At 37.9% G+C, this 18,442-nt stretch overlaps 1 protein-coding gene across 16 annotated transcripts in view; it reads right to left on the reverse strand.

Annotated features, from left to right (window-relative positions):
- Positions 1–18,442, reverse strand: part of PARD3 (par-3 family cell polarity regulator) — a 635,042-nt gene that overhangs the window by 328,007 nt on the left and 288,593 nt on the right. For 12 of the 16 annotated variants that reach the window (XM_057542615.1, XM_057542611.1, XM_057542613.1 and 9 more), the window contains exon 5: positions 1,996–2,127. The exons of the other annotated variants lie outside the window; for them this stretch is intronic. In XM_057542615.1, coding sequence (XP_057398598.1) covers positions 1,996–2,127 — 132 coding nt within the window. The remainder of the gene's footprint in view (positions 1–1,995; positions 2,128–18,442) is intronic. 16 annotated transcript variants of the gene reach the window in all.

An 18,442-nucleotide genomic window follows, 5' to 3' on the forward strand; every position in this document is an offset into this window, starting at 1 on the left:
AAATGGGTCACAGTGAAGAGAAGGGCCCCGCCCCCTTCCTCTGCAAGGATGTGATGGTCTGGACCCAGCAGGAAAGGACTAGCCAAGCCTGCAGGGCTCCGGGAGAAACTGGGGAACCTTGACCCTCAAGAAGGCCACTGGGCCAGAAATGAACCCCTACCTTCCCTTCCCCCTGACTTCTTGTTAAAGGAGCAAGGAGTAGTTCCTTATCATGCAATCTAGATGTTCTGTATTAGCACCCAATGTTTTTCCAACAAATATACTAAGACACACTGAATTTGTCTGGGTACCGGGCATGACTCTAAGCCCTCAGCAGGTATTATATCACCAATGAGGCCAGCTCTATGATTACCCATCTGCTATGTCCACTATGTGAATAAATTGAGGGGCAGACAAGGTGAGCAAGTGCCCAAACCCCACACGTGGTGAAGAGCCGATAGCAGCCAGTCTGACCCCAGGCCCGAGGTGAACTATCTCAATCCTAAAAAGCTACTTCAAAGTGATAATTTTCTCAAAACAATACAGATTTTAAACTAATTGGTGTTACTATTTCATTATCACTGGGTTTTCACTTGTTTTTATCACTTGTTTTTCCTAAGTAGAACTTCCACGGTTTTTAAACTATTTAAAATCATTTCCAGGGACTTCCCTGGCAGTCCACTGGTTAAGACTTCGCCTTCCAATGCAGGGGGTGTGGGTTTGATCCCTGGTCAGGAAGCTGGGGTCCTACATGCCTTGCAGCCAAAAAACCAAAACATAAAACAGAAGCAATATTGTAACAAATTCAATAATGACTTTAAAAATGGTCCACATCAAAAAAAAAAATCTTAAAATTATTTCCAGCACACAAAGTTTTATGCTCCTTACTATAGGATAAAAATCATTCCAACACAGGTGGCACAAAAGGCAAACTGTCCTTTTTTATTGTTTCATAATCAAACACCCCACATACACAGAACTATTTTAGGCGGCTTATGCTGTAAAACACAGACTGAGATGAATTCAGCAAAACACTTCGGGTTTCTTTCCACTGATATCATTAATGTAAATTGAAAAACAGCTATTCCAGTATCTAGGCAACCAAATTATCAATAATTTTAGAAATTATTGAAACTGATACACAACAAAACATTCTGTCACCGAGTACTCACCTAGTTTGTGATCCATATGAACTTTTTAAAGAATATAGATGACGAAGGAACCAAATAAGTGCATTTTTAATATCAAAACTATTAAAACTACAAAGAAAACACTGGCGTTCCTACTACAGAGAAACACTGTGACTAACAATTAACACTTTAAAAAAACAACACTGCAAGAATTTTTTATACATCAAAACTTACCAGATAAATTCTTAGTCTTCATACCAACAGTTTTGTTGCAAACAGTCCTCTTCCCAAGACAGGAAGCCATTATGTATACTGAGTGGTAACAATTCTGATTTCATGAATTGGAGGTGACTACCCCACAGAGTGAACTAAGCTACTCTGAAGACGTAGACACCTACAACAGGTCCTTGACATTTATGAAAGGACAAGTCCCCAGACCTGACAAGGTAGTCTAAATGCTGAAACAACACTACAGCTTATATTTTTCCCATAAAATGAAGTCAGGGATAACAGAAAATTTATTTTGCATCTTCAGATCCTTTGACTTAATTGCCTCTCAGTCGAGAGGAGAGCTCATGGGTGGTCTTGAAAGTCTACCTATAAACCGTATTATTCACACCAAATATCTGTGCCTCACAGCCTAACAAGCTCTACGGTGGTGATACCTGAGAATCTACAGCACATGCTTATGAGAAATCTTTGATCAGGAACCACCACCCAAATATTCTACACTTATGTTACACACACTCTGATGCAGAGCCTGGTCCTTAACTACAGTTCGTCAGAATCACTTATCTCCAGTCATCACTGTGATGGAGGGAAACGTCTGGGGGATGGGCTAGGAAGGTACACCACCGACGCGTGTAGAAGGATTCGTTTATGTTACCTGTTCTTGCTTCTCCAGCCACTTGTCCACCATTGGGTGACTGGCACTCAGAGACGAGCGAGCATTGTCTCTCTGAAATTGGTTAGACCAGTTACTAGTGTCCCGTGGGAGGCTTCTGTAGTTTTCATCTTTCTATTCAAAAAGAAACAAAAAGGTGTCTTGTAAAAAACCAGATCTTGCAAATTAATGATGCACCTGGTTTTTCAAAAGTAGCAGAAAAATGATTCTACATATTTAAAATGTTTTTCCCAAGTCTATACCAAAGAGCTGACTGAGGACATTTCCTCCAGGTTGGACCTCAGAAATGCAGTCACCTGCCTGGGATGAGGGAGTCTGAGGGCTGCGGCCACACACGCAGGCCCATAACAGACAGAAGAACACACTCTGCCCTCCTCTCGAATCAACCTCCCCAAGCCAAGTACGTGCACCAGAAAATGGAAAATACTTCTATACCAGACTTTTATCATCACTCAGTCACGGCATTTTCTCTTTTCTTCTTCCTTCCAATCTTAGAATAATATTGTGAGATATTTTCTATAATTCACCAAAAATGTTTAAAACAGGGAAGACGAATGAATTTGCTCTTTATTTAGATCCTCGTAGTTTTGTGACTTTGGGCAAGAGATTGAAGACTCTAGGTTCTTCTGTTGCCTCCTTCACAAGCTAGCTGTAAACATTAATTCATATATCAAGTAGAGAAAAAAATTAGTCTATCCCAATACATGGTACATAATAGACATATAATTGTTCACCCCGACATGCTTATGACGAGTGATGTCTTTACATAAAAACCTAGTCAACTGATAAATATTTATTTAATACACCCCAGAGCAACCAAAGTATCTCTTTCAAATAATAATTTATAACAACTTGCTTTGGCTTTAGAGCTGCAAAACTTAATTTCAATGCTCTGAAAAGAAATGAGAAGGCTAGGATAAGGTAGGAAAGTCGAACATTTTAGTTCAATAACTAAATCCAAATATCTCCTACAAGAATAAATTTAAAATGTTAACCTCACTTTAACCCACTTACATCAGTGCCCCACTTTAAGTACCCAAATATTTTCCTTAAAAACTTTGCTAAGGGTAGCGTGGTTGTAAATATCATCATATACATGATTGATCCTTATCCTTTATTACTTAAACCACATGAGCAGTCAGCACACACACAGAAACAAAAAAGTGTAATATAATAGATTTGCATTGTATAGACCTTAGCAATAGACCGGGATACTGTTTTCTGTTTCATCAGAGAATAAAACTTAAAAATGAATTGACTGTCCTGGACCTATGCCAATGCTGTGATATATGAAAAAGAAATTTTTTTAACCTATAAAGATTTACCAGTATAGTTTTGGCATGAAACTTTGTAATTTTTTAAAAATCAAACTATAGAAAATAAACTTTAAAAACTCGATAGGAGAATTAACCATTAGCAGCAAGTACTTTTTACTAGTAAAACTCTGTACCTTTTTGGTCACTATGGCTCAAGAAAGCTGTGATAGGGGCTTCTCTGGTGGCACAGTGGTTAAGAATCCATCTGCCAATGCAGGCGACACAGGTTCGAGCCCTGGTCCGGGAAGATCCCACACGTCGCGAAGCAACTAAGCCCGTGTGCCACAACTACTGAGCCTGTGCTCTAGAGCCTGCGAGCCACAACTACTGAGCCCGCGTGCCACAACTACTGAGGCCCACGCTCCTAGAGCCCATGCTCCGTGACAAGAGAAGCCACCACAATGAGAAGCCCACGCACCGCAACGAAGAGTAGCCCCTGCTCGCCGCAACTAGAGAAAGCCCGCGCGCAGCAACGAAGACCCAACACAGCCAAAAATAAATAAAGTTATTAAAAAAAAAAAAAAAAAGAAAGCAAGCTGTGATGGGGCATAACCACAAGTAAAAGGAAGATACTGGTAAGATTAGGCTGCTGTTCCACACCCGAGGATGAGGTACTGACCCTGCTTAGAGGAATGTGGAAATGGTAAAATAAGCAGAGGACATAGACAAAGTCGAAAGAAAAGAATGAAGCAAATGAAGAAATTAAAGTTCACTGTATCTCAAAATACTAAGAGCCCTTCCTTAAAACTTGAGCATAGTAACTTCAGAACAAAGCGAAACTATCTGTTTCACGTGGTTGTCCCTAAACTTACTGACCAGAAATTCAAATAAATCATAAGGGGCAGATAAACTTATTAATGACAGAACCTTAAACGTCCACGAAGAGAGAAAGGATTGGAAGTGTGGAGAAACACAAGCACAATTTCTACGTTAAGGATCGTGCAGGGTCCTACCATTGGCTAGGGACCTGCTTTTTCTATCCTTTTCCCACCATTAGAGGTGATTATTATACCAACTCTTTACTTGGACAATGAATAATCAAACAGAAAGCATTAAAAATCGATCCTGCCTTTTTAGCAGGAACTGTATTTCAGAGAAACCAACAGTGCCAGTCAATGGGGAAAGCTTGTCTTGTCAGGAAAATGCCGAGTATGGAAGTAGAACAATTAATAGTATTAGAAAAATCACCGTTTTCAACTCCTAATGAAATCATTCATTCAGGCAAAGATAATCAGTGGATGCTAAAACCATTAGGTGAAAAGTTGATAATGAACCGGATGTATGCATAGTGACAAAATACCACTTGCAAAGGGAAAAATATATCTTTAAAGTAAAGAGACCACATGCCACAAAACTCTCTTTTCCTGATGTCTAGAATCCAAAAAGCTGCTGGTACTTCCTTTGGATTCCTTTGGTATCTCCATCATTATTCATCTTCCCTTAAATGGCCCCTGAGGGCTCTTACTATGGACCACTTACTACCGTCTCCCTGAACAAGCTCAAAAATGTACAATTGCAAACCCTCCTCCCTGACAACTTCTACGCACAGGTCACCAACACTAAACTGCTTCTCTGAATTCATGATCTAAATTTCCAACAGGATGTCCCAAAGGTATGTACCTAATCTCCACAGTCTCGTTAATCCAAAGCTCATGGCCAAGATCTTACCCTTTGGCCATAACCCTCGTTCAGGATCAACGTGCCTCTCTTCTGAACCACTACAGCAGCCTTCTAGTTGGAGGCTGGCTCAAACCTTATCCTCTCCAACAACGTTCCACAGAGGATTCTCCTAAAATGCCCGTTAGGTCACGTCACACCTGGAACAAGCATGAGGCAGATCCGGGGACCCGTGGTGTCACGGCCTCCTCACCTCCAACAGGATTTTCCTCAGCCCAGACTCCCAGCAACATTTCTTCTGTGAAAATACTCACCGCTCTTCAAGGCCCAGTTCCCAAGCTGCCTTCTCTAAGAAGCATTTCCTGACTCTCAAAAGAACTAATAATGTCGTGCTTTCTGAACTACTAAATTCCGATTTTACTCCTAATTATAGTTCTAACTTATAATTTAGTTAATTTTAAAGATTGCTGTTTCCATGATCACAGTGACACCTAGGCAGAAGATCACCAGTCACCTTTAAACTCTAGCAGTTAGCTCAGTGGCCTGCACCTACGTGGACGGCTTTTTCTGGAATACTTACTATGTTTCCTACTTTCACAAGGTTTCAAAATCCCAGAATTTTAAAGGAACATTTCGAACCGTTGTTTAAAAAATCAAATCAATAAGGACATGCTTTAATCAGGTATCACGACAAACTTCAGTGGAAATGCACTTTCACTGAAATACAATGACTGTACTTTTAAATTTATACTGAAAGATGTATACCATTGTTAGATGCCTATTTCAATCTAATGTCACACCTACAGTATACAGTGTCTGTGGAAAAATTTGATTATTTCCAGTTGCATCTAAAAAGTAGTGTGGCATTTCTCTATGTCAATTATGACATGTAATTCATGCAGCAGGCCACCACAAAGTAATCATATTAAGGCAGATAGGGCTAAAAAAAAAAATCAAAAGATCTGTCCTTCTGAACTCCATCTGAAAAATTCTACAATTTTATATTCGTAGAATCAACGTTGAGTATTTAATTGGTAAGAAAAATAAAACATACCCCCATAACAAAAAAAAAATTCTAATTCAATGTTGATATGGTAAAGTCAATAATAAATGCATATATTAATTGATTTATGATGTACGAAAAGTTCAGTTACAGTCACCTCAGTCATCACCAGGTAAGTGAAGAATTTCTAAAATATATTATTAATCATTATGCAACATATCCGTTATTTTTGTCGACAGCATCATGCAGGTGCTACTCGGATTTCAGCAATGTCTGTCCTCAAAATCCTGTCTGAAGTTTGGATCAAGTGCACACACAGAGTATAGTCCTATAAAGCTGTGATTAGTATCTGTGATGTGAGCACATCCACAAACCTAATAACATACAATGTATTTTCTACAATATATGCCTGGATAGTCACTATTTTCAACTGCAATGGATACAATGCACTGTACTTTCAATTTGAAAATACTTTTTCCAGTGTAAATGATTTTAAAATTACGGTACTTTTAACTATGTCTATGCAAGACTACATTTTTCATGGACCAAACTATAGTCAACTACAAAGAAAGTCAAAATGTTTGTTAAATGTATTTGCAGAACTATTTCATAACTTGAAGAAAAAAATAAACCAACAAATATTTTCATCATTGATATTTTCACAAGTTAGAGTTGAATTTATAATAAATTGGAGAATGGGATTTTAAATCTATTTTGTTCTATGATCAAATTAATGTCTCCATTCTGTATATTGGCAAACTTTAAAAAGAAAGAAAGAAATCTTTTTCTTTAGACTTATAAAAATCCAGTAGTAGGACCAATATAGAAAACCCTAAAAATTACTGAATTTGCTAACAATAAAAAAATCATTAAAGCCACTATTTTACATCTAAAAGATTATATAAGAAAAATATCATAATGAATTACTCTCCTTTTTTTAAAATTATAACTTTAATCCTCCACTTAAGAGACTGGCCCAAATATCCACTCAAGCTTTTTGGGAAAGGTGGAAAACTTTCCCTCTTGCCAGAAAAAAAAACAGATGTTCCTGCTGTGAGCAGGCATTTTCCTTATCATCTAAATGTACTGCCATATCATCAGGTGTCAAAAAGCCACCCAGGCTGAGAAATGCATATTAATTTGCTGCTCCCGGGTAGCAATAGCCTGGTTATGGAGTAAATCTCTTCCAGGGTAGGGAAAGTGACTGTCCTTTCTGCCCCCTCCCTGAGCCAATAAAAAGAAATAACACAGAACCACTCAATGCCTTGGGATAGAGGCTTATTCCTGGCGTACTAAGCTGCAGCTCCAAGGCTTTATCTCTCAGAAACAGCTATTGAGCTGATGGTCAGATTTCCCGGCAAACCTACGTCCCTACTGCAGAAATACAGGAGTATTTCATAAACATCATAGGAGTAATGGATATTTTTGTGTTAGCAGAGGAAACCCAACTATATTTCCACTTTATCTCAATGCAAAAATTCCAAACATCTTTTAAAAAATCACTAGGAATTGTGCCATATTTTGAAACACCAAATACCCAACGCGTGTAGATTTCAGTTTTGCACCCTCTATGCATCCCACGGTTTCCAATATTCCTATGTGGTTTTAAGGTTTTTAATTTACAATATTTTTCAACTCTGCAATTGTGGTCAAAGAGAATTCAATCTTCCGCTTTATCATTTCCACAAGAAAAGACAGACAAAAAACAAAGGAAACTATTTTCAGGATGTCTAACCTGAAATTATGAGGCTGAAGTGAAATGAGTAATTATTATGGCTTAGGACAATTTTTTTTTTTTTTAATTGCAGGAAGCTTGCTAAAATCTTCAGTAGTCATATTGTCAATTCAGCGTGGCAGCCCCATTCCTGCTCCTGGGCCAGAGTTTGTCTTTTGTGCCTCCTGACAGCTATACCAGAGTATGACCTTGGAAGCAATGCCAAGGCTAAAGCTTAAAGATAACAACCGTAAAATGGTCTGTAAATAGGATTGTTGTCAATGTACTTTTCTGACCTTCAAACCACCCTCTAGATATAAATAAAAATGGGGCGGGGTGGGGGGGGAGATAAATAAATAAATTGACACACACACACACACACACACACACACACAAACACAGGTTCAACAGCCAACTTGTAAATGAAGTCAGAAAGTTTGGCAGTCCCTATCAGTTTAAACCAATTGCATACCTATTAAGGCATTTCTCAAAGTAAGGAAACACAGGATTTTATTCCAAACACAGTAATTATCATCACTTATCTTAGGCACATGGCTATTTTCAAGTGTAATGAACTAAAAAGCATTATTCGAAATACATGGTGACCAATATCCTGCATGCAATGCCTAACGTTGTTGATCAGAGGTCAAACAATCATTTCCATATTAGCGGTAATTCCTGTCCCTAAATGAGCATGAGTACTGGTACCTGTATGTATACATCTTACTTTCGTTTTTGATAATTGCCTGCTTCCACATTCTTAATCATTATTAGTGAGAGGGGTGGGGGAGATAAAGAAAAGAATGTGTGTTTAAAATCTGTTCCTACAAACATACAGACACCAAGGGGGGAAAGTGGCAGGGCGGTGGCGGCGTGGGATGAATTGGGAGACTGGGATGGACATATATACACTAACGTGTATAAAATAGATAACTAATAAGAACCTGCTGTATAAAAAACAAAATAAAATTCAAATGATAAAATAAAATAAAATAAAATTTGTTCCTATTTCTGAGCAGAACTATGACAGGACAAAGAGGGTTCGAACATTTACAGATTTTTTTGTCAAAACAAAATTCTGTCTAATAGTAGACTATATATCTATCATTTATTTATCTATAAATATCTATAAATGATAGATAAATAGTCTACTAAAATGTGGTGGAATTTGCAACAAGAGACACTGGTTACACTGACATTGTAAGTTGTTTAAAATTAAAAAACAAAAGGGTCAAAGTCCAAAGATTTTGAATGCCAAAACATTTACCACAGCACCTCTTTAGCTCAAATTTCATAAGTAATAAATATTTATTTTTAACTATTTTAATTTTCTTTTTCAACCGCGTTTATGTTTTGAACAGAAATTAGTAAAAAAAAAAAAGTTGAAAAATATTAATTTAGCCAAGCAAATATTTTTATTAATGTATGAAGTAAAATCTCCTAGCAAGCACATCAAATTTTATTAGTTTTTTTTTTTCCTTTGAAATGTTAAAGGTACCGTACACAGTTCTCAAAACTCATTCTGGCCTTAAAAATTCTGAACTATAACTCATGTCTTTGCCAGCATGTATCATAAATACATGCTCAATAGCTTCTAGATCATAAAATTACATTTAGATCAGTGGGACACTCAAAAATGTTAAATACACCAAAAAAAAAAATATCATGTTGGAACTCTCCAATATGGAAGAACACATTTGAGAACTAAAATTAATTTTGCAAATAAGTTTCCTGTTGCACAGCAAATGCTTCAGGTTGATATGTTCACAAAACCAGAAGCTTGACATTATAGGTTTACCTCACAACTTACAACTGACCTTGTTAACAGTCTTGGTATCAGGTAAGAGAAATAACCCCTGGAACAGATACACATCAGGCTATAACATAAAGGATCTGGCATAAAAGGGGTTGGTCAAATCTCACATGGAGGTACACCAACTTATGAAGGCCATGGTGTTTCCAGAGGTTACCATCAGAGCACGAAGGTCTCTGAAGCTCCCAGACATGCCTGTGGAGCAGACCAGGAAATCCAAGAAGAAAAAGATCGGCAAAACTGAGCCTCATTCAGGCTCCTTATTGGAACCAATTTCCCCAGTTGTTCCTAACCCACCTCAACAGTTCAGAATGCCATGAAAAACTTTAGATACAGAATTTTAAAAGCTGGAAGGAGAAAGCTAGAGAACATCCAGCTGAACCTCTCACTGTCTAAAAAAAGAAACAGGGACTCAGAGAAGTTATGACAAATGCTCTATGGAGATTAGGATGACTAACCAGATCCCACAGTTATACCTCCCCACTTCAATGCCCAATTTCTGAGTGATGACATTTCCAAGTTTTCATTCTCCATCTAAGCAGGAAGCACAGTTTACCTGAGTATAACTGGGTATAACTTCTGATATCCAGCCATTCCTATATAATGACCCCCTCCCATGAGAAAGTATCTCCCAAGTTCTTGCTTGTCAAGTAGGGCAAAGCCATTATACAATCTTGAATCACAACTTCTATTTATGTTAGAGATGGTTGGTTCATTGATAAATACTACATAGTCTTAGGAATAATCAAGCATAAAATGTTTGTTTTAAAATTGTTTTAGGAACTTCCCTGGTGGCGCAGTGGTTAAGAATCCTCCTGCCAACGCAGGGGACACGGGTTCAAGACCTGATCCGGGAAGATCCCACATGCCGCGGAGCAACTAAGCCCATGCACCACAACTACTAAGCCTGCACTCTAGAGCCTGCGAGCCACAACTACTGAGCCTGCATGCTGCAACTACTGAAGCCCGCGTGCCTAGAGCCCGTGCTCCGCAACAAGAGAAGCCACCGCAATGAGAAGCCCGAGCACTGCAAGGAATAGTAGCCCCCGCTCGCCGCAACTAGAGAAAGCCCGCGCGCAGCAACGAAGACCCAGTGCAGCCAAATATAAAAAATAAATAAATAAATAAATTTATAAAATTGTTTCAAATACAATGATCTCTTGTCTGATATAACTGGGATTATCTCCTTTATCCTATGAAAACATGAATAAGGGGTGAGGAGAAGGTAGATGGGGAGGAAAGTGTAATTTTTTTTCAAGTTACAAAGATGTTATCTCCATCTGTATTCTGAGGAACTAAGGAAAAGAACTAAAAGGGAAGCAGCAGAAACAGCAGCTCCCATTTTATTTCTTTCACAGAGTTTCACAGAAACCAACACGGTCACTGAGTTGTTCTACAGCCACCTGCACCCCACAGTCAGCAAGGTCGGGACCACCGCTTCTGACCTTACTCCTTCCACCAAGGGCAAGTGTAGGAGCAAAAAACAGGATACAAAGGCTTCGAGTCAGATCCCACTGAGGAGTCTGGCTCATTTTCCACAACAACAATAAAGAATGTGAGCAGCACTCGCTTGACTCCACAAAACAAATTTGAATCTGAAACAATTTTCAAACATTTTAGAAAGTGCTACATGCTTCTTATTTTGAAGGTACAAAATACCCATCTACATTTCATTTTCTTTCAAAGACACATAACTCCAAATGTTCATATCTCAAAACTAAAATTGTAAAGAACGATCGCATTTGGCATCAGGAGCGAACTGCACAAGAGAGGGAGGGAACAGATGCGGGGAGGTGAGGGAGAGACGGTAAAACACTTAAGTCGCCTGATTCCAAAAGATCTGCCATCTTACATCTTATCCAAATGTGCAAGATGAATCTTTTATGCTTACCTATCTAAATAGTTTACCTTAATTTGAAAGCAATATATATATATATATTCAAAGAAATTGCTGAAATTTGAAAACATTTTTACCTTAATCTTAAAGCAATATATATCCAAAAAAATTACTACAATTGGCACCATATATAATTAAGGTGGCAATGTAAATATTAGCAGCTCCTTACATTTTTGCGTTTACAATCATAACTTCAATGGACTGGGTGAATTGAGTCATTCCTGGGAAAAGCAGAATTGAGTCATTCCTGGGAAAAGTTCTCGGGTATCATCTACAGTTTAGTTTCTGTAAAGTTTTCCCCTTAATTGTGAAATGGCCTCCTCAGGTAAACCATTTCCACAGATACATTTTTGAAAAATGTAGAAGATCATTTTTATCTCCTCTAAAACTTGCGGTTAAGCAATTAAAATAGGAATCTAAGAATAGTCAGCACTAATCAGCAGTAATAAAGTTTATTAATTATTAAAACTGGCATCATTTTTAAAACTTCACCAAGTCTATATTATATCTTAACATCTTAGGCTTGAGTAAAAATATGCTAGCTTCATTAATATCACTACTAAAAAAAGGACTTTGTTAATTGATCTCCATTTCTTTCCCTTTTTTGGGGGAAACTTTTGTCTTTGTTTTCTCTAATCCTTGTAATTGATATTATTGTTGTTACTGTTATTGAGAAATAATATATTCAGCCCTCTTCTTGATATTTTATGTGCATTGCTCAAAACAGCTTAACAACAGCAAAGTAAATAATGATATAATTGGGTTATAACCCAAAAACCAAAAGAAGTTATCTACGAGGCTCCACCTCCACAAGAGAAGCATTTAGAATAAAGAAATTAATGGCTCAGACTTCTAAAGAATTAAGTCCTTCTCTCCAAACCCCATCAGCAGAAAAAGCATGTTCTCTGAGAAGAATATTAATTTTCAAGGAAACTACTTTGGTCCTCAAATTATAACTGAAAATTCTAATTTTAGAAAATGTGATTCTGGGAAATTTCTGAGTGATAGCTGTTGACCCCACACATACACCTTAAAAAAAATCTTAACAATCTGAATAAAGTGAAAAAGAAACAGCTGATGCAGGAGGTTGTCAGGATAAAAACTGAAGACAAAGTGGGAGCTCCCAGTCCTGAAGATGCAGCATGTCTAAAACTGACGCATTTCTCAAACTCAGGCTTGTAGCAGGAAAGGGGGCCAACCTTAAACCAATATTTAACAAAATCAGTTGAAGAACTTTTAACAGAACTCATTTTCAAACCAAAAAACATATTTCAGGGAACAAACAGGTGTGTCAGGAGGCTCATGGAGCCCAGTGGCTGAATCCTCGTTCCATAATTCTCATTATTGGTGCATTAACTGCCATCCGGTTCTCGGCACACAAAATGTGGGTGGTACAACCTACCGTGTAAAGCTGGGTTTTTAAAACCTTCTTGTTTTGGAAAAAGGTTAGATTTACAGAAAAGATGGTACAGAGAGCTCCTGCATACTCTTTACCCAACTTCTTCCAATGCTGACATCTTCCATAACTTTGGTTTATCTGTTAAAATGAAGACATTAACATCGGTACGACACTGTTCACTGAACTACAAACTTATCTGCAAGTCATCAGTTTTTTCCACTAACATCCCTGTTTCACGGCAGGATCCCATACTGCATCTAGTTATCGTGTCTCCTCAGACTCCTCTGATCTGAGACTGTTTCTCAGTCTTCCCTGGTATTTTGCGACCATGACGTTCTTTAAGAATGGTGGTCAGGTACTGTGTAGAACGTCCCTCAATTCTGGTTTGTCTGAAGGTTCCTCATGATTAAACTGGAGTCAAGAGTTTTGGGGAAAATTCCACTGAGGTCCCATCTCATTACACTACATCAGGGGCTCATGCCATCACCATGAATTATCACTAGTGATACTAACCTTGACCACGGGGTTCAGGTCAGTTCACCACAGTTCCCCACTATAGAGTTAATGTTTTTCTCATTCCATCCTCTATTCTTTGGAAACAAATTACTAAGGGCAGCCAATCCTCGAGATGAGGGGAATTAAGCTCCACCTTCTGGAGAGGGAAGTATAACATATATTATTTGGAATTCTCCTGCAAGGAAATTTGGAGCTTTTCCCCATTTTATTTTTTATTCAATCATTTATTAGTATCACTGTAGTCTCGTGGATATTTATTCTGGTCTTTCGATTAAAATCCAATTATATCATTATTTACTTTGTTGTTGTTAAGCTGTTTTGAACAACACACATAAAATATCAGGAAGAGGCCTGAGTATATAATTTCACAATAACAATGATAAAAATATCCATCACAAGGATTGGAAAAAACAAAGACAAAAGTTCCCCCAAAAAAGGGTAAAGAAATGGAGATCAGTTAACAAAATCAGATTATTAGTAGTGATATTAATGACGCTAGCATATTTTCACTCAAGACTAAGATGTGAAGATATAATATAGACTTGGTGAGATTTTAAAAATTATTTTGGTTTTAATAATAAATGCTGATTATTCTTATATTCCTATTTTAATTGCTTAACAGAAAGTTTTAGAGGTGATAGAAATGAGAAGGTTGTTATGAAATATTTTACAGTTTAAAATATTCAACTAAATGAACACTGGGCAATACATAAAGTCTGTAAGTATGTTGGAAAGTGGGTGGCATACTTAAGAGCACAGAACATGAAACAGGACAATTGAGATTCGTAACACAACTTTATCTTCCAGCAGCTGGTTTAATTCTTAGGTGAATTATTTAAACTCTCTCAGGCTCTACCTCCTCATCAATAAACTGGGAATGGCCACACTACTTACACTTCAGAAGGCGATTAAATGAGATACAACACATAACGCAGCCAGCAAGCAGCAAGTACTCAGATCAACTTGGCCATCATTACACGAAAATACCAAAACCTCAGAAACAGTACAGTGTGGAGATGGGACAGATGGAACCCATTCCTATCCCCACCCTGTGAAAACCGTTGCCCCAAAGGCAGCCCAGCACATGATGGCACCTAGAACACATGAAAATTAAAACAGAGCCGCCCCAGCGGCTGGGACGCAAACACCAGGTACCGCAGTCCAGCACCTCACTAGGCTCTTCTCTTTAATAACGGGACACGACTTCGTGACCCGAAGTAGGTATGTTTATAAGCTAAAGTATTAAAAATTAAAAATAGACACCAACTTAGAAAGATGAAATGAGGCCAAAATATTTTCAAGTGTCTAAAGAATACGTGAATTTTTGTTCAATATAATTTTTTTTTTATAAATTTATTTATTAATTGATTGATTTTTGGGTGTGTTGGGTCTTCGTTTCTGCGCAAGGGCCTACTCTAGTTGTGGCGAGCGGGGGCCACTCTTCATCGCGGTGCGCGGGCCTCTCACCGTCGCGGCCTCTCCTGTTGCGGAGCACGGGCTCCAGACGCGCAGGCTCAGCAGTTGTGGCTCACGGGCCTAGCCGCTCCGCGGCACGTGGGATCCTCCCGGACCAGGGCTCGAACCCGCGTCCCCCGCATCAGCAGGCAGATTCCCAACCACTGCGCCACCAGGGAAGCCCTGTTCAATATAATTTAATCAGTGCCAGTTCTTGGTCTCCTCTCCCACATCAAGAAAAACGGGTATAACATCTTCATTTCCCTCTGTATGATATGCAACTTTGAGGGTGCTCAACGAGGATTCTGAAATTGCTTTGGATTTATATTCCTGGAATGGTTTGTGAAGTCTAAAAATATCACACCCAGGCTTAAACATTTTCTCAATAGCACCTTAGGATTTCGTAACTTGGAACACAAACTATAATATTTAAAGTATGTGAAGGGGGATTATATTCCTAAATGTGACACAGAAATAGATGAGTCTCGGTTATTAACAGCTCAGGCTAGGGCAGCTTGGCACTTGAGGTTAGCCTATTTTAAAAATGAGTAGAACCATCACTTACTGAACAAAAATGCAGTGCATTCAAATTAAGATCTTTTAATATGCAAAACAGAAGGGTGAAATTTATAGTTTTAGAGGCCTTTTACAGGAAGTACAAATGTTGTAGCAAGATAGCCTAAGACCTGGGTCTCAGCTGGATTTCCCTTGAAGCAAATACCCCAGAAAATTAAACACAGCTATAGGGCTCTCGCAAAGGAAACGTAGTTTTAAAAAACTTCTTAGCCCATCCTTTGAGGCTTTAGATGGTTATTGTAACTAGCTGGCAGCTATGGTTGGCCCATAAATAACCAAAGGATAGACAACTTTTTTTTTAATAGCTAGCTGGTCAAATGGACTAATTCAAAAATAAAAAATTTACCAATATGACTCACCTTCCACATTAGAAAGAAAAAATGAGAAGAAGCAGACTAAGAAGCCAAAGGTTTGAGAAGAGGATGAGAAAGCAAAAAATAGGTAAATTTAGAATATCACTTTATTTATTTTTTAATGTCTGTACTTAATTACTTGATCAAGATTATAAGCTTTTACAAAGGTCCTGCATAAAAAGAAAAGTTCTCATTTTTTTTTTAAATTCTAAAGAGAGCAAATATCCATTTCTTTTTTTTTTTAATTGAGGCATAGTTGATTTACAGTGTTGTGTTAGTTTCAGGTGTACAGCAAAGTAATTCAGTTATATATATAACATATATAGAATATCATTTTACAATGAATGAACAAACGAACGAATGAATGAGCCAGTAAGCAGCTATTTTAAAGAGCCACATGGAGCAGGATTCAAATGTCATTGCTATTGTATTGTCTGTGTATCAACTGCAAAGGTTTTCTCGCTCTCAGTAAAACAGGGAGCAGACATTTTCTGGAGGTTTCTTGTGCCTGATTGGTGACCCTAATGCTGGGAATTCAGTGTCCTGACCTTACATACTCAAATGCACTTGAACTAAGATTGGAGGGGAGGGGGGATGCACTAAGTAACAGTAAACAGAAACAGTGCTTTTATCATAGCTTCTATCTAGAAAAATATTTCCTGTTCTAGTCTTGTATGGATAAGATAGGATCCAATATCTCAATGGGGTGTTGTAATATTTTTTTAAAAAAATTAATAGCTTTTCATTTAAAAATTTGAGCTAAGTGTGAAAAGAAGTGTCACAAAACCAAATATGTTAAATGTTTCAGATTCTATTCTAAGATAGAAAAATTAGCCAAATGAAGACATATCAAAATAACGATTATATTCCTATTTGCCATCTCTTGACAGACAAAGATACCTTCCGCTTCCCGCTGGGCCCAAGTTCTTTAAAAAAGACTGTGCCCCGGAATGAACAGAGAAGCTTTAAATAAAAACACACAAACGTCCTGAAATGGGTAAATGAATCTATTGGTATAAGTGTGTTTCATCTTTTAAAAGTCCACAGGTAATTCTGATACACAGCCAAATGGAACTATTAAACCATTCAATAAGGCAGTAAGTTCTGGAACTCAGAAACAGTACCAGTTGCTTCTTGGTGCTCTGCATCCTACCCCTCATCCCCCAGCCCACCCCATCTAGGACTTCTCACAGAGCTCTTTATACATCGTAAGTACTTCTCACTCTATTATTCATGAATTTATGGGAAGCAATTATCAATAGCTTTAAAAATGTTTGTTTCCTTGGTCAAATAAGTCTACTTAAGGAATCTAAGAAAATAATCAGAGATGGCAACATAAATTGGTATATAAGGATATTCTCTGAAGGGTACTTCTAAAGGTTACTTATAACAGCAAAAAAAAGAAAAAGAAAAAAAAGGCTAAAGTATAAATATGTTAAGCAACAAGAAAAATCACCAAATAAAGTTAATAAACAACTCCAGAAAATCATTACCCTAATAGAACCTTGTGCAAAGCATCGATATTTACAAGACAAAGGAAAATGCTCTCGGTATAACACAGATTAGGGGGAAAGGCAGGAAGTTAAACTGTACTGATGGGATGACTCCCCATTGGTACCAAGAACAGCTACCATCTGTGTAGAGCCATACTATGCTCCACAGAAGTCCTCAAACTCATACACCAAATGTCAACACTCCTCAACATCAAGACCCCAAATTACTTATCTGCTTCTTTCTATGTTTCATTACTTTAGAAAATGCAAAGAGCAAGAAATACTACTATCGGGGGGGGAAAAAAAAAAAAAAACTGTCTGGGGACTCAAAATATACCACAAGAAAGATTTGTAAAAATCATTTTCTAAAGTTAGAAGGAAGATCTCACATTGCTTTGAATGTAATGGAAAGAGAGGTGACAAAGACATAATTAAGACAGCGCCTCTTCCAAGAGTTTGCATGCATCAGGGGTATTGGAAAGATATCAAATGTGGCAAGCAACTAAATCAAACAGAAATAATAAACCCAGAGGGTCAGAAACATCCAGAGATGTTCTTAAACATCTATTTAAGAAATGGGAGAAAAAATTTTTTAACCTAATGATGCCAAGGCAATATGTTCTCTTACCACTTTCCTCCCTTTCCCTGATCAGGTAAGAATCTCTCTTGGAAACTAGTCAAAATATGATTTTATGCTAATTCTACCTATGTTAGTTGGGGGGCAATATAACTTAGAAAAACAACACCTCTTATTATTTACGGGAAGGAACAACAGCTTACAACCACTGCCCAATGAACAGAACAGACCTGATTCCTAAAACCTCATGGCAGACTGATTCTGTTAAGTGCCTCATTACAGTGGAATGAATCAAACCCTATCCACATATTTGGTGGCCTCTTCATTCACAGGGACACGGACCTAGTAAGGATGGCTAAAAGAGCTGGCAAAACGACTTGAGAATTCACACTGACTGAAATACTCTTTCCCAAGATGAAGTATTAATATGCACACACAAAATCTCAAATGAAAATACATCTTCCAGCAAGATACTTTCCACACAAATTGTGAGCAAAATGGTCTCTAAGAGTTGAAAAGGGCAGCCAGCCACCAAGAGCTGGGTAACAGGAATAAGCCAATGTTCCAAAGAACTTTGAAAAAAAGCCAAGATTCTCTTCCCCTCTATGCCTCACAGCCAGATAAAACTACGACAGAATTTAAGAAATCCAGAAGCCCGTGACACCCTTGGTCTCTTGGAGCCCTCACCTGGCTTAGTAGC

Source organism: Balaenoptera acutorostrata, chromosome 3 (assembly GCF_949987535.1).
Source record: "Balaenoptera acutorostrata chromosome 3, mBalAcu1.1, whole genome shotgun sequence".
Taxonomy (NCBI): Eukaryota; Metazoa; Chordata; class Mammalia; order Artiodactyla; family Balaenopteridae; genus Balaenoptera; species Balaenoptera acutorostrata.